General features: G+C 47.8%; 1 protein-coding gene across 1 annotated transcript in view; it reads left to right on the top strand.

Moving 5' to 3' along the window:
* The first annotated feature begins 3,003 nt into the window (after window positions 1-3,003).
* dpf3 (double PHD fingers 3) overlaps window positions 3,004-16,082 on the top strand; it is a 137,349-nt gene continuing 124,270 nt past the window's right edge. Inside the window, exon 1 of the mRNA XM_068039790.1 lies at window positions 3,004-3,078. Coding sequence (XP_067895891.1) covers window positions 3,047-3,078 — 32 coding nt within the window. The 5' untranslated portion in view covers window positions 3,004-3,046. The remainder of the gene's footprint in view (window positions 3,079-16,082) is intronic.

Raw genomic sequence — 16,082 nt, 5'->3', positions numbered from 1 at the left:
TCACTCACTCAACCTGTCTATATCGGTCTGCAATCTCCTTCTGGCCACTTCACCACATACTTTCCTACCTACCTTTGTGTCATCTGCAAATTTAGCTATCATGCCATCGCTCCCCTCATCTAAGTCATTGATATAAATTGTAAAAAGTTGAGGCCCAGCACAGACCCCTGTGGGACTCCACTTGTCACATCCTGCCAATCAGAAAAGGACCCATTTATGCATGCTCTCTATCCATTCTAATATGTTACCCCCTACACCATGAGCTCCTACTTTGCGCAATAACCTTTTATGTGGCACCTTGTCAAATGCTTTCTGGAAATCCAAGTACAGTACGTCAATGGGCTCCCCTTTATTCACAGCACATGTTACTCCTTCAAAGAACTCCAACAAATTGTTTGAACGTGATTTCCCTTTCACAAAACCATGCTGACTATTCCCGATTACCTTGAGTTTTTCTTTCTTCTCCCTAAAGCCTGTCCACCATCTACAAGGCACAAGTCAGGAGTGTGATGGTATACTCTCTACCTGCCTGCATGGGTGCAGTTCCAACAACACTCAAGAAATTTGACACCATGCAGGACAAAGCAGCCCGCTTGATTGGCACCCCATCCACCATCTTCAACATTCACTCCCTTCACCACCGACACACAGTGGCAGCAGTGTGTACCATATACAAGATGCACTGTAGCAACTCACCAACATTCCTTAAACAGGACCTCCCAAACCCACGACCTCTACCACCTAGAAGGAAAAGGGCAGCAGACGCATGAGAATACCACCAGCTGCAAGTTCCCCTCCAAGTCACACAGGTTCTTGACGAAACTATATCGCCGTTCCTTCACTGTTGCTGGGTCAAAATCCTGGAACTCCCTAACAGCATGTGGGTGTACCTACACCCCAAGGACTGCAGCGGTTGAAGAAGAAAGCGCACCACCATCTTCTCGAGCAATTAGGGATGGGCAATAAATGCTGACCTAGCCAGCGACACCCAGATCCCGTGAAAGAATACAAAAAAGCTGCCATATAAGGTTTGAGAAGCTGGGTTTGTCTCTTTGGAGCAAAAGAGATTGAGGGAGAGATTTGATAGAGGTGTACATGAACAACAGATGCCCCTCTACATTGCTTTCATTGATCTCACCAAAGCCTTTGACCTCGTCAGCAGACGTGGTCTCTTCAGACTACTAGAAAAGATCGGATGTCCACCAAAGCTACTAAGTATCATCACCTCATTCCATGACAATATGAAAGGCACAATTCAACATGGTGGCTCCTCATCAGAGCCCTTTGCTATCCTGAGTGGTGTGAAACAGGGCTGTGTTCTCGCACCCACACATTTTGGGATTTTCTTCTCCCTGCTGCTTTCACATGCGTTCAAATCCTCTGAAGAAGGAATTTTCCTCCACACAAGATCAGGGGGCAGGTTGTTCAACCTTGCCCGTCTAAGAGCGAAGTCCAAAGTACGGAAAGTCCTCATCAGAGAACTCCTCTTTGCTGACGATGCTGCTTTAACATCTCACACTGAAGAGTGCCTGCAGAGTCTCATCGACAGGTTTGCGGCTGCCTGCAATGAATTTGGCCTCACCATCAGCCTCAAGAAAACGAACATCATGGGGCAGGATGTCAGAAATGCTCCATCCATCAATATTGGCGACCACGCTCTGGAAGTGGTTCGAGAGTTCACCTACCTAGGCTCAACTATCACCAGTAACCTGTCTCTAGATGCAGAAATCAACAAGCGCATGGGTAAGGCTTCCACTGCTATGTCCAGACTGGCCAAGAGAGTGTGGGAAAATGGCACACTGACACGGAACACAAAAGTCCGAGTGTATCAGGCCTGTGTCCTCAGTACCTTGCTCTATGGCAGCGAGGCCTGGACAACGTATGCCAGCCAAGAGCGACGTCTCAATTCATTCCATCTTCGCTGCCTTCGGAGAATACTTGGCATCAGGTGGCAGGACTATATCTCCAACACAGAAGTCCTTGAAGCGGCCAACACCCCCAGCTTATACACACTACTGAGTCAGCGGCGCTTGAGATGGCTTGGCCATGTGAGCCGCATGGAAGATGGCAGGATCCCCAAAGACACATTGTACAGCGAGCTCGCCACTGGTATCAGACCCACCGGCCGTCCATGTCTCCGCTATAAAGACGTCTGCAAACGCGACATGAAATCGTGTGACATTGATCACAAGTCGTAGGAGTCAGTTGCCAGCATTCGCCAGAGCTGGCAGGCATCTATAAAGACAGGGCTAAATTGTGGCGAGTCGAAGAGACTTAGTAGTTGGCAGGAAAAAAGACAGAGGCGCAAGGGGAGAGCCAACTGTGCAACAGCCCCGACAAACAAATTTCTCTGCAGCACCTGTGGAAGAGCCTGTCACTCCAGAATTGGCCTTTATAGCCACTCCAGGCGCTGCTTCACAAACCACTGACCACCTCCAGGCGCGTATCCATTGTCTCTCGAGATAAGGAGGCCCAAAAGTACGTGATTATGCCAGGCTTGGATAAGGTGGACAAAGAAAAACTACTCCCACTACGGGAGTATAAGGACTACGGTACACAGATTGTAGATTTTGGGCAAGAGATACAAGAGGGATTTCAGGAAGAACTTTTTACTCAGTGAATAGTAATGACCCGGCACTCACTGCCTACCAGGGTGATGGAAGTGGAGACGATGATTGATTCAAAAGGGAAATAAAAGCAAAATACTGCTGATGCTGGAAATCTGAAATAAAAACAAGAAATGCTGGAAATACTCAGCAGGTCTGGCAGCATCTGTGGAGAGAGAAGCAGAGTTCACGTTTCAGGTCAGTGACCCTTTCAAAAGGGAATTGGATAGGCGCTTGCGGGAAATAAGCTTACAGGGCTACTGGGTGCAGAGCCGAGCTCCCCTGGTCCAGCAATCCAGATGGAGAGTGGGTGGGGCGAGTAGTACACAGCTAACCAATCAGAACGCCAGCCCCGCCCCTCAGGTTGGGGTGTGTGCAGCGATTGGCCGACGGGGCGTTCTAAGAACGTTTAGTGGGAGACTCTGTTACATTGTAGCAAAATGGCGACTGTCATTCAGAATCCTCTCAAATCGTGAGTAAGCGAATGGTGTAGAGAGTGGGTGGCAGAGCAGCGGGGTACATCCGGGCAACAGTGGGGCAGCAGTGGGGCAACACCGGGGCAGCAGTAGCGGGGAATAGACGGACAGCACTGGAAAGCTGAGGACAACTCTTGGTTTCCAGTTTGCTCTCCGGTTTGTACTGTGGATGTGTTCTAGGATTTAGCCGGAGCTTGTGGACAGTTGCTCTGCCGAGCTGCTGTCTGTGTCCTGGGGGAAGGGGCTGAGCTGTCAGCCTGCGGCCGGGCAGTGCATTCTTCCGCGCTGACGTTTGGTTCGAGGGATGGCCCGAAGTGACCGCTGAGCTGTTTCTCCGCAATGAGAAGGGACGGCTCTCTGCATCACCTCTTGTCCCAGATCCGATGCCACTTGATACAGTTCAACCTTCAGTGCTGAAGCTGAAGTTGGGTTGAGCTGGTGGGGAGTGGGGATGCTGCGGGTGAGCGCTGGGCTGAGCTGTGGGGATGCTGCGGGTGAGCGCTGGGCTGAGCTGTGGGGATGCTGCGGGTGCGTGCTGGGCTGAGCTGTGGGGGTGTTGCGGGTGCGCGCTGGGCTGAGCTGTGGGGATGCTGCGGGTGAGCGCTGGGCTGAGCTGTGGGGATGCTGCGGGTGAGCGCTGGGCTGAGCTGTGGGGATGCTGCGGGTGCGTGCTGGGCTGAGCTGTGGGGGTGTTGCGGGTGCGCTGAGCTGTGGGGATGCTGCGGGTGCGTGCTGGGCTGAATTGTGGGAGATGGGGGCTGTGGGTGCTTGCTGGGCTGAGCTGTGGAGGGATTGGGGTGCCTGCTGGGCTGAACTGTGCGGCTGGCTTCAGGTGCGTGCTGGGCTGAGCTGAGGAGGGGGGCTGCAGGTGTGTGTTGGACTGAACTGTGGGGGATGGGGGCTGTGGGTGCCTGCTGGGCGGAGCTGTGGAGGGATTGGGCTGCCTGCTGGGCGGAGCTGTGGAGGGATTGGGGTGCCTGCTGGGCTGAGCTGTGGAGGGATTGGGGTGCCTGCTGGGCTGAGCTGTGCGGCTGACTTCAGGTGCGTGCTGGGCTGAGCTGGTGGGGTTGCGGATGCATGCTGGGCTGAGCTGTGGGGTTGTTGCGGGTGCGTGTTGGACTGAGCTGGTGGGGTTGCTGCGGGTGCGTGTTGGACTGAGCTGGTGGGGTTGCTGCGGGTGCGTGTTGGACTGAGTTGGTGGGGTTGCTGCGGGTGCGTGTTGGACTGAGCTGGTGGGGTTGCTGCGGGTGCGTGTTGGACTGAGCTGGTGGGGTTGCTGCGGGTGCGTGTTGGACTGAGCTGGTGGGGTTGCTTCGGGTGCGTGTTGGACTGAGATTGTGAGGTTGCTGCGGGTGCGTGTTGGACTGAGCTGGTGGGGTTGCTGCGGGTGCGTGTTGGACTGCGCTGGTGGGGTTGCTGCGGGTGCGTGTTGGACTGAGCTGGTGGGGTTGCTGCGGGTGCGTGTTGGACTGAGCTGGTGGGGTTGCTGCGGGTGCGTGTTGGACTGAGCTGGTGGGGTTGCTGCGGGTGCGTGTTGGACTGAGATTGTGAGGTTGCTGCGGGTGCGTGTTGGACTGAGCTGGTGGGGTTGCTGCGGGTGCGTGTTGGACTGAGATTGTGGGGTTGCTGCGGGTGCGTGTTGGACTGAGATTGTGGGGTTGCTGCGGGTGCGTGTTGGACTGTGATTGTGAGGTTGCTGCGGGTGCGTGTTGGACTGCGCTGGTGGGGTTGCTGCGGGTGCGTGTTGGACTGAGATTGTGGGGTTGCTGCGGGTGCGTGTTGGACTGAGATTGTGAGGTTGCTGCGGGTGCGTGTTGGACTGAGCTGGTGGGGTTGCTGCGGGTGCGTGTTGGACTGAGATTGTGGGGTTGCTGCGGGTGCGTGTTGGACTGAGATTGTGGGGTTGCTGCGGGTGCGTGTTGGACTGAGATTGTGGGGTTGCTGCGGGTGCGTGTTGGACTGAGATTGTGGGGTTGCTGCGGGTGCGTGTTGGACTGAGATTGTGGGGTTGCTGCGGGTGCGTGTTGGACTGAGATTGTGGGGTTGCTGCGGGTGCGTGTTGGACTGAGATTGTGGGGTTGCTGCGGGTGCGTGTTGGACTGAGATTGTGGGGTTGCTGCGGGTGCGTGTTGGACTGAGATTGTGGGGTTGCTGCGGGTGCGTGTTGGACTGAGATTGTGGGGTTGCTGCGGGTGCGTGTTGGACTGAGATTGTGGGGTTGCTGCGGGTGCGTGTTGGACTGAGATTGTGGGGTTGCTGCGGGTGCGTGTTGGATTGAGCTGGTGGGGTTGCTGCGGGTGCGTGTTGGACTGAGATTGTGGGGTTGCTGCGGGTGCGTGTTGGATTGAGCTGGTGGGGTTGCTGCGGGTGCGTGTTGGATTGAGCTGGTGGAGTTGCTGCGGGTGCGTGTTGGACTGAGCTGGTGGAGTTGCTGCGGGTGCGTGTTGGACTGAGCTGGTGGAGTTGCTGCGGGTGCGTGTTGGACTGAGCTGGTGGGGTTGCTGCGGGTGCGTGTTGGGCTGAGATTGTGGGGTTGCTGCGGGTGCGTGTTGGACTGAGCTGGTGGGGTTGCTGCGGGTGCGTGTTGGGCTGAGATTGTGGGGTTGCTGCGGGTGCGTGTTGGACTGCGCTGGTGGGGTTGCTGCGGGTGCGTGTTGGACTGAGATGGTGGGGTTGCTGCGGGTGCGAATTGGACTGCGCTGGTGGGGTTGCTGCGGGTGCGTATTGGACTGCGCTGGTGGGTATTCTGCTGGTGCGTGTTGGACTGAGCTGGTGGGGTTGCTGCAGGTGCGTGTTGGACTGCGGTGTGGGGGGCGGGGCTGTGGTCACGTGCTGGGCGGAGCTGTGGGTGCATGGCCGTGGGTGTGTGCTGGGCCGAGCTGTGGGTTGGTGTGTGTGTGTGCTGGGGGTGCTGCAGGCAATGGGCTGAGCTGTGGGTGTGCTGGTGCGGCTGTGGGCACATGCGCTCTGCAGTGCTGGGAGGTGGGTGTGTGCTGAGTGGGTTGGGTGAGTGTGTGTCCTCAGCTGATTTAAGGGCGGCTGCTGCTGCTGACTCCTGCAGTTTGCTGCAGCCAGCTTCTGTCTCAGCATCTGAATGTATCTGGGAGGGAGCAAGTGGTGTTCACCTGCAGACGAATGTTTGTTCTCCTGTGCTGCTGTGTACTGTTATCTTCTGAAAAAGAAATTTTATTGTTTTTCTTTGCAAATAGCTGCACAGGTGGAAACTTTCTTTTTATTTTGATTTATAACAGGAATGTTCGTGTGAGGTAGGATCTCCCAGATAATGTATCAGCTTTTACAACACACTAGCTGTGGTGTTTCTCCCACTGTTAAGCTGACGTGTACTTTTAGAAAGTGACTTTGAATGGACTCCTATCATATTTTCTTGTGAACTTTGAAGTGGTGCAAAATCTGATATTCCATTCACCATCTGTATAAGGCCAGTGTCATCTTGAGATATGTTAACTCTGCATTCAAGAGTTCTAAAGTTGCCTTTCAGATGGGGTCACTGCTCTTCATCAGTTTCTCTTGCATTAGTTTTAGTAAAGGGAGCATCACTTTCAAATGTTGCTTGTACCGTTTCCAGTTAAAAACTGAATCAAGAAGCACCTGAGTGAAGTTTCATTATTGCTGTTATTGCTTCAGAACACTCAATGGTGATCATTTATATGTGTTGGAAGCAGCTTGAGATATTTTAAACCACACACGACTGAGTGCTATAGTTTATTCTTTTGATGTGATCGTGTATTTTTGTTGCAGGCAGAATATTCTAATGAATATTGGCAATCGCCCACAGTATCGTAGCGTGTGCCCTGAGGTGTTTAATATTAGTATTTTACTATTATTGCATTACTTCTTTATTGCTTTGTGCATTAATACATGCACTCCATTTTCTAGCTCTCCATTTCATCCCTTTACTTTACTTTAGAGATACAGCACTGAAACAGGCCCTTCGGCCCACCGAGTCTGTGCTGACCATCAACCACCCATTTATACTAATCCTACACTAATCCCATATTCCTACCACATCCCCACCTGTCCCTATATTTACCTACCACCTACCTATACTAGGGGCAATTTATAATGGCCAATTTACCTATCAACCTGCAAGTCTTTGGCATGTGGGAGGAAACCGGAGCACCCGGAGAAAACCCACGCAAACACAGGGAGAACTTGCAAACTCCACACAGGCAGTACCCAGAGTTGAACCCGGGTCGCTGGAGCTGTGAGGCTGCAGTGCTAACCACTGTGCCACCCCAGGCTGTTCACAAACCCACCATCCTATCTGAGTCTGAACTGAACCTCTGACCACACGTCCACACCATCATTAAGACCACCTTTTCTCACTTCCATAATATCACCTATCTCTGCTCCTGCCTCCGCTCATCTGCTGCTGAAACTCTCACCCAGGCTTCTGTTACCTCCAGATTCGACGTGTTGCAGTTGGCCTCGCACCTTGCACCCTTTGTAAACTTGAGGTCATCCAAATCTCTGCTGCCCTTGTCCTAACTTGAACCAAGTTCCATTTAGCCGTCATCTCTGGGTTTGCTGACTTGGATTGGCTTTCAGTCAAGCAACATCTTGATCTTAAAATTCTCATCCTTGTTTTCAAATTGCTCCATGGCCTCACCGCTCTCTATCTCTGTAATCTCTAGCCCCACAACCTTCCAAGATAGCTACAGTTCTGGCCTCTTACACATCCCTGACTTCAATCTTTCCACCATTGGTGGCTGCACCTTCAGCTATCTAGGCCCTAAGTTCTGGAATTCCCTCCCAACGCCTGTCCGCCTCTCTACCCCTCTCTTCCTTTAAGATGCTCCTTAAAACCGACTTCTGTCCAAGTTGTGATTACTTGTCCTGGTATCTCCTTATGTGGCTGGTTTGCGCTCCAGTTAAGTACCTTGGGACAATTTACTATGCCAAAGGCACTGTATAAATGCAAGCTGAATGCAGCAGTGTCAAGTTTCTGAAATACAAATTCATAATTTTGAATATCACTGATAAGGTTAATGGATGTATTTATTTTATTTAGAGATACAGCACTGAAACAGGCCCTTCAGCCCACCGAGTCTGTGCCGACCAACAACCACCCATTTATACTAATCCTACATTAATCCCATATTTCCTGCCACATCACCACCATTCTCCTACCATCTACCTACACTAGGGGCAATTTACAATGGCCAATTTATCTATCAACCTGCAAGTTTTTGGCTGTGGGAGGAAACCGGAGCACCCGGCGAAAACCCATGCGGTCACAGGGAGAACGTGCAAACTCCGCACAGGCAGTACCCAGAATCGAACGCGGGTCGCTGGAGCTGTGAGGCTGCGGTGCTAGCCACTGTGCCGCCCGAATAGATCATTGTGTAGATAGATCATTGAAATAAACGATTCCCACTTTTTAAAATACTAACTGAGCAATTGATAATTGGATGTGTACGAGTAAAGGAATTTGCTGGTAAGTAATGTTGAGTTTAATGGCATACCTCATTATTTATTCAGTAATTTGTAAGCCTTTCGAAACCAGTAGCTCGTCCTCAATCTCCCCTTGAGTTAGAAGAAATTGCTGCATTTGCACTTTGTAATTACCAATTAAACTCGCAGCTTAAAGTTAGGGCTGGTACTTAACAGCATAAGGGCTCTTCTAATGATGAGATTTATTTTCCTACAATGCCAATCAAGCACTTGGAGTCTCTGAGAGGGAACAGTTGAAACTATGGAATCTCATTCTTACAGGTAATAAATTGTCGGTAGAGATTTGTAACCTTTGTAGTTAAATTTTAAATCTTAATCCATGTCTTTCCCCCTCTCTCAATCCGATCTTTCTTCATTTCTCTTTCTGTACCTAATTTGGCTCTAATACACTCTCTTTCCTGTTCCTTTCTCTTTCTTTCTCAATCTTAAATCTCAGTGGCTAAGCAGATAGACTGTTAGTCCCATTGTTTATTAAGGCCCCAGATTCCCTTTTACCAGCTTGCACTTTCACCAGTTTACAGCACACAGTTTGCTTGAGCCATAGGTTGCAGGAAAAAGTCGAACTGGGCATGCAGAGATGCCCCCACACCACAACAGCAACTTCAATGCAATAAGATATCCTAAGGCATTCATAGGAGCATTATAAAACAAGGTATGCCACTGAGCCATGTAAGGAATTAATTGGGCTGATGATCAAAAAGGTAGGTTTTAAGGAGTTTTTTTAAAGAAGGAAAGCTTCAGAGCTTCAGGCCTAGGCAGCTAAATCAAAGATGCACAAGAGGCTAGAATTAGATGAGTTCAGATATCCCAGAGGGTTGTGAGGTTGGAGGAGATTAGAGATAGGGAGGGGTGAGCCACGGAGCATTGCAGCTACTCACCAAGGCTCCTTAGACAGCATCTTCTCAGCCTGCGATCTCTACCACCTAGAAGGATAAGGGCAGCAGATGCGTGGGAACACCACCAAGTTCCCCTCCAAGGCGCACACCTTTCTGACTTGGAACTGTATTGCCATTCCTTCACTGTCCCTGTGACAAAATCCTGGAATTTCCTTCCTAACAGCCCTGTTGGTGTACCTACACCTCAAGGACTGCAGCGGTTCAAGAAGGCCGCTCACCACCACCTTCTCGAGGGAAATTAGGGATGGATAATAAAATGCTGGCCTAGCCAGCGATGCCCACATCCCATGAACAAATTTTTTTTAAAAAGGAGCAGAGTCGTGTGATGTTACGGAGGTGAAAATAGGCGGTATTAATGATGTCATGGGTATGTGGCTGGAAGATCATCAGCTTCTGAGCCAGTCTCTTGTGAGGGCGTTGCAAAAAGGTTTAGTTCTTTAGTCACAAATTATTTTATATGATGTGGTGCCCGAATATTGATTTTTTTTTGAATCTGTTATTTTTATGAAGTAACTTCGGAGAATAAATTTCCCCCATTCATAATCAATGGGAAGAAAGTGTAGTCATGTTTTAAATACTTTTCTTTTATGTAAATTATTGGAGCTTGTAACAAAGGCAATGCAATAATTGTGGGGGGCTTTAATCTTCATATAGACTGGGACAATGAAATTGGCAGGAGTGGTCTAGAAGATGAGTTTGTAGAATATTTTCGGGACAGTCTCTTGGAGCAATATATTGTGGAGCCAACTAGGGATAAAGCTATCTTAGATCTAGTAATATGTAATGAAGCAGGGTTAATAAGTAATGGCATAGTAAAAGATGCACTGGGAAACAATAATCATAATACCATTGAAAGTGACATGCTCCAATCACAAACAAGAATCTTAAACTTAAACAAAGCCAATTACATAGACACGAGTGGAGAAGGTTCAACAAAAATACATTCCTTTGGAAAAACAAAAACTCAGCCAGCAAGACCCATCCGTGGATAACTCAGGAAGTTAAGGATAGTAAATTAAAAGGAAAGGCTTACAATGTTGCAAAAAAGATTCGCAAGTCTGAGGATTGGGAGTGTTTTAGAAACCAGCAGAGAGCCACCAAAAAGTTGTTGTTAAAGGAAAAAAAATGGAATTTGAGAGTAAGCTAGCCAGTAACATAAAACAGATAGTAAGAGCTTTTTTAGGTATATAAAAAGGAAGAGAGTAGCTCAAGTAAATGTTGGTCCCTTGGAAGCAGAGATGAGAAATTATCATGGGGAATGAGGAAATAGCAGAGGCATTGAACAAATATTGTCCGTCTTCACAGTAGAAGACGCAAGTTCCATACCAGAAATAGGCAGCCACCTAGGGGCTAAAAACAGTGAGGAAATTAAAGAAATTCATATCAGCAGAGATAAAGTATTGGGGAAACTTGAGGAACTAAAATCTGACAGATCTCCAGGACCTGAAGGCCAATGTCCTAGGATTCTAAAAGAGAGAGCTGCAGAGATAGTGGATGTGTTAGCTATGATTTTCCAAAATTTCTTAGATTTGGGAATGGTCCCATCAGATTGGAAATTGGCAAATGTTACACCACTTTTCAAGAAAAGAGGAAGAGAGAAACAGTGACCCGCAGGTTAGTTAGCCTTACATCAGTTGTTGGAAAACGCTGAAATCTATTATTAAGGAAGTCTTAACAATGCACTTGGGAAAGCACAGTATGATTACAGCAAGTCAACATGGTTTTACTAAAGGGAAATCCTGTTTTACAAGTGTTATTAGTTTTTTGAGGGTGTAAGTCGTAAGGTAGATAAAGGGGAACCAGTAGATGTAGTATATCTGGATTTCACAAACGCATTCGATAAGGTGCCACACAAAAGGTTAATTGACAAGCAGCAACAAGTGGGCATAAATGGGGCATTTTCAAGTTGGCAGGCAGTAAATAGTGGAGTGCCACAAGGATCAGTGCTGGGGCCTCAGCTATTTATAATGTATATTAATGACTTAAATGAAGAGACAGCGAGTAATGTATCTAAGTTTGCTGATGATACAAAGGTAGGTGGAAAGGTAAGCTGTGGGGAGAACACAAGCTGCAAAGAGATGTAGACAGGGTAAGTGAGTGGGCAACAAGATAGCAGATGGAGTATAATGTAGGGAAGTGTGAAGTTATGCGCTTTGGTTGTAAGAATAGAAAAGAAGAATTTTTTTTTTTAAATATGTGAAACTTGTCAGTGTCTATGTTCAGTTTACCTGTACAAGGAACGCAGAAAGTTAACATGCAGGTACAACAAGCAATTAGGAAAGCAAATGGCATGTTGGCCTTCATTGCAAAGGCATTGGAGTACAGGAGTAAGGAACTTTTGCTACAATTGTACAGGGTTTTGGTAAGACCATGTCTGGAATACTATGCAGTTTTGGTCTTCACATTTAAAAAAGGATTTACTTGCATTGGAGGCAGTGCAGCGAAGGTTCGCTAGATTGGTCCCTGGGCTGGGGGAGTTATGATAGACTAAGTAAATTGGTCCTGTATTCTCTGGAGTTTAGAAGAATGTGAGGTGATCTCATTGAAACATACAAGATTCTAAAGAGGTTGGATATGGTAGACAGAGATTATTTCCACTGATCAAGGAATCTAAAACACGGGGGCACAGTCTCAGGATAAGGGGCTGATCATTTAGGACTGAGATGAGAAGTTACTCAAAGTTTAGTTTAGAGATACAGCACTGAAACAGGCCCTTCGGCCCACCAAGTCTGTGCCGACCATCAACCACCCATTTATACTAATCCTACACTAATCCCATATTCTTACCACATCCCCACCTGTCCCTATATTTCCCTGCCACCTACCTATACTAGGGGCAATTTATAATGGCCAATTTACCTACCAACCTGCAAATCTTTTGGCTTGTGGGAGGAAACCGGAGCACCCGGAGAAAACCCACGCAGACACAGGGAGAACTTGCAAACTCCACACAGGCAGTACCCAGAATTGAACCCGGGTCGCTGGAGCTGTGAGGCTGCGGTGCTAACCACTGCACCACTGTGCCGTAAAGGCTGTACAGTAAACGGTTGTGAATCTTTGGAATTCTCTACCCAGAGGGTCGTGGATGCTCTCTCATTGAATACATTTAAGGCTGGGATAGGCAGTTTTTTGGTTTCTCAGGGAATCAAGGGTTATGGCGAGCGGGCGGGAATGGGGAGTTGAATCCGAAGATCAGCATGATCGTTTTGAATGGCAGAGGAGGTTCAATGGGCCATATGCTCTACTCCTGCTCCTATTTATTATGTTCCTGTGAGTGAAATGCATTTGTTATGAATTTCATTCCCAGAACAATTCTTTATACAGTGTTGCCCCTAATTTGTACAAAATGAATTGTTAGTATGTGATATCAGCATTCCTGAAGTTAGCGTGATAGCCTGTATGAAAGTCCGTATGTCTTCATGGTATATCTTTATCTGCTTGTCATATACCAGTGGGAGTTCAGTTAGCATGGTGTTTGTTTAAAAAATCCCTGCCATTACTAATTGAATAACTGTGCATCATTTTTGCTGGGGAAGGGAATAAAAGTACATTATTTTCACACACTAGAACATGCTTCCTAAATTAGACATTGGCTTGTCCTTTGGACAAAGAGTGAGTTATACTAATTCCTGTGTTTTCTTTAAAATTTTAGGAGTCCCTTTCTAGTATAATGAATTTTCTTTCCTCCTCTTGTTATGATTTGGTGCCTTCTGCCAAGCGGCCATAATTTCAATGAGTTGGCAGGTTCCATCCTGTCCCTGTTGACTTTGCAGATGAACATTTTGTGGGAGGGTGCAGTCTCCTAGGATAGTGATCAGGTGTACGAACCCTGGCTGTGTGTTTTTCCGTGATCCTTAACTCTGGTGCCCTTGTAGGGCAGGCTTGATGGGCCAGCTGGTCTTTTCCTGCCTGCCGTTTTCATTTATTTATTTATTTTTATATATTTTTTTTAGAGATACAGCACTGAAACAGGCCCTTCGGCCCACCGAGTCTGTGCTGACCAAGAACCACCCATTTTATACTAACCCTACAGTAATCCCATATTCCCTACCACCTACCTACACTAGGGGCAATTTACAATGGCCAATTTACCTATTACCTGCAAGTCTTTGGTGGTAGGAGGAAACCGGAGCACCCGGCGAAAACCCACGCTGTCACGGAGAACTTGCAAACTCCGCACAGGCGGTACCCAGAATTGAACCCGGGTCCCTGGAGCTGTGAGGCTGCGGTGCTAACCACTGTGCCGCCCATTTGTTCATAAAGCTGACTGATTGCAGCTGAGAGACAGAACCTAGGACCTTTGTGGTTTGGCTGCCTCAGCTACTAATGAGGATATCCTAGTGGGGAAATTTGGGAAACTGTAAAGTTTGTTACAATAACTTTGCAGAACTGGTTATTCTCTCTGTCTACATCACAGTCCAGGGGCAGTCTGTTATAGTAGAATTTCTGTACACAATTCACTTAACAAGGACAGAATCATGATGAATGTGTTTGTTGATTTGTTTTTTAAATACTTGGCTTAGTAGAGCTGCAGAATTTCTTAACTTTTTCCTATTTCAGTTTAAAAAGCATTCTTCTTGTGTTGGAATCACTGGCAAGGCCAGCATTTACTGGCCTCAAGAAGCTGGTGGTGAGCCGCCTTCCTGAACCACTGCAGTCCATGTGGTGCAAGTACACCCACAGTACTGTTGGAGAGCGAGTTCCAGGATTTTGACCCAGCAACTGTGAAGGAATGGCAATATAATTCCATGTCAGAATGGTGTGAGACTTGGAGGGGAACTTGCAGATGATGGCGTTCCCATGTACCTGCTGCCCTTGTTCTTCTAGGTGGTAGAGGTCAGGGATTTGGGAGGTGCTTTTGACCAGTAGCTACAGTGCATCTTGTGGTGGAGGGAGTGAATGATTTAAGGTAGTAGATGGGGTGCCGATCAAGTGGGCTGCTTTGTCCTAAATGGCGTTGAGCTGCACTCATCCAGGCAAGTGGAGAGTATTCCATCACACTCCTGACTTGTGCCTTGTAGATGGTGAACAGGCTCTGGGGAGTCAGGAGGTGAGTTATTCACCACAGAATTCCCAGCCTCTTACCTGCTCTTGTAGCCACAGTATTTATATGGCTTGTCTAGTTAGGTTTCTGGTCAATGGTTACCCCAGGGTGTTGATAGTGGGGGATTCAGTGATGGTAATGTCATTGAATATCATGGGGAAATGGTTAGAGTTTTTCTTGTTGGAGAAGGTCATTGCCTGCTACATAAGTGGCAAGCAACATTCGTGCCACACATCAGCCCAAGCCTGAATTTTGTCCATTTCTTGCTGCACATGAGCATGGACTGCTTCAGTTTCTGAGGAATTGCGAATGGAGCTGTGTACCTGTAAACATACCAAAGATAAAGTGCATTTCTATTGTGTTTGCTTCTGTATAAAACTGGAAATTTATGTGATTGTTTGCAGATTAAAAACAACGAGGGTCACCTTAAACCTGTTACTGTAGCAGTAGGTGTTGTAACTCATTCTGGGTTGGGCATTCATCTGTTTCTGCCTGAATATGAATTTCCAGTCTCCAGCTCCCCCTCTATACGTAGTGTTGTGCAAAGAACAGACAGTGCACATTAAGACCAAAGATGAGGCAATAAACTTAATAAGACTTAATGGCGCAATTCTGTGTGCGGGAACAGAGGGACCTGGGATGGATGTGCATTGATCTTTGAAGGTGGCAGGACATATTGAGAACATGGTTAGCAAAGCATATGGGATCTTGGGCTTCATAAATAGATGCATTGAGTACAAAAACAGGGAAGTTATGCTGAATCTTTATAAAGCTCTGTTTAGGTCCCAACTACAGTATTGCGTCCAGTTCTGGCCACCACATCTTAGGAAGGATGTGAGGGACTTGAGAGGGTGCAGAGGAGATTTACCACAATGGTTCTGGGGATGGGGGATTTTAGTTACAAGGTTAGATTGGAAAAGTTGGAGTTGTTCTCCCTAGCGCAAAGGAGATTGAGGGGAGCTTTGATAGAGGCGTAAAAGATTATGACAGGCTTAGATAAGTTGGACAAGGAAAAACTGTTCCTATTAACTAATGGTACAAGGACTCGGGGGCACAGATTGAAGGTTTTGGGCAAGAGATGCAGGGGGAATGTGAGGAAGCACTTTTTTTTTGTGCAGCAAGTGATAATGACCTGGAACTTGCTGCCCACGAGTGACAATGATTTCAAAAGGAAATTAAATGGGCCCTTGAAGGGAAAAAAGACTTGCAGGGCTAGTGATTGAGTGGGGAGTGGGACTGACTGGATTGCTCCACAGAGAGCCGGCAGGGACTCGATGGGCTGAATGGGCTCCTTCTGTCCTGTGTATGGCTCTGACACCTATTATGGGGAGTCATGGCTGGAGTGTTGGATGTTTTTATTTGACAAAGTAAGAGGCTTGTTATGTGTCTTAGCTGCCTTATCTACACTTAGATGGCATTTTTAACCCTTTATCTCGGTTTGAGTTGAAATGTAGGCTTTTAGTAAAGGGTATATAATGTATTCGCAGACAGCAGCTTAAGCTAAATTGGGAGAATTTGTTTTTTCAAAAGTGGATTGTAAAAGCTGTTGAAATGAGCTGAATACAGGTTGACAGAAGGTGCCATC

This window comes from Heterodontus francisci, chromosome 9 (assembly GCF_036365525.1).
Source record: "Heterodontus francisci isolate sHetFra1 chromosome 9, sHetFra1.hap1, whole genome shotgun sequence".
In the NCBI taxonomy this organism is placed as follows: Eukaryota; Metazoa; Chordata; class Chondrichthyes; order Heterodontiformes; family Heterodontidae; genus Heterodontus; species Heterodontus francisci.
The sequence above is the reverse complement of the archived record's forward strand: the minus strand, read 5'-3'. Positions and strand labels throughout refer to the sequence as shown.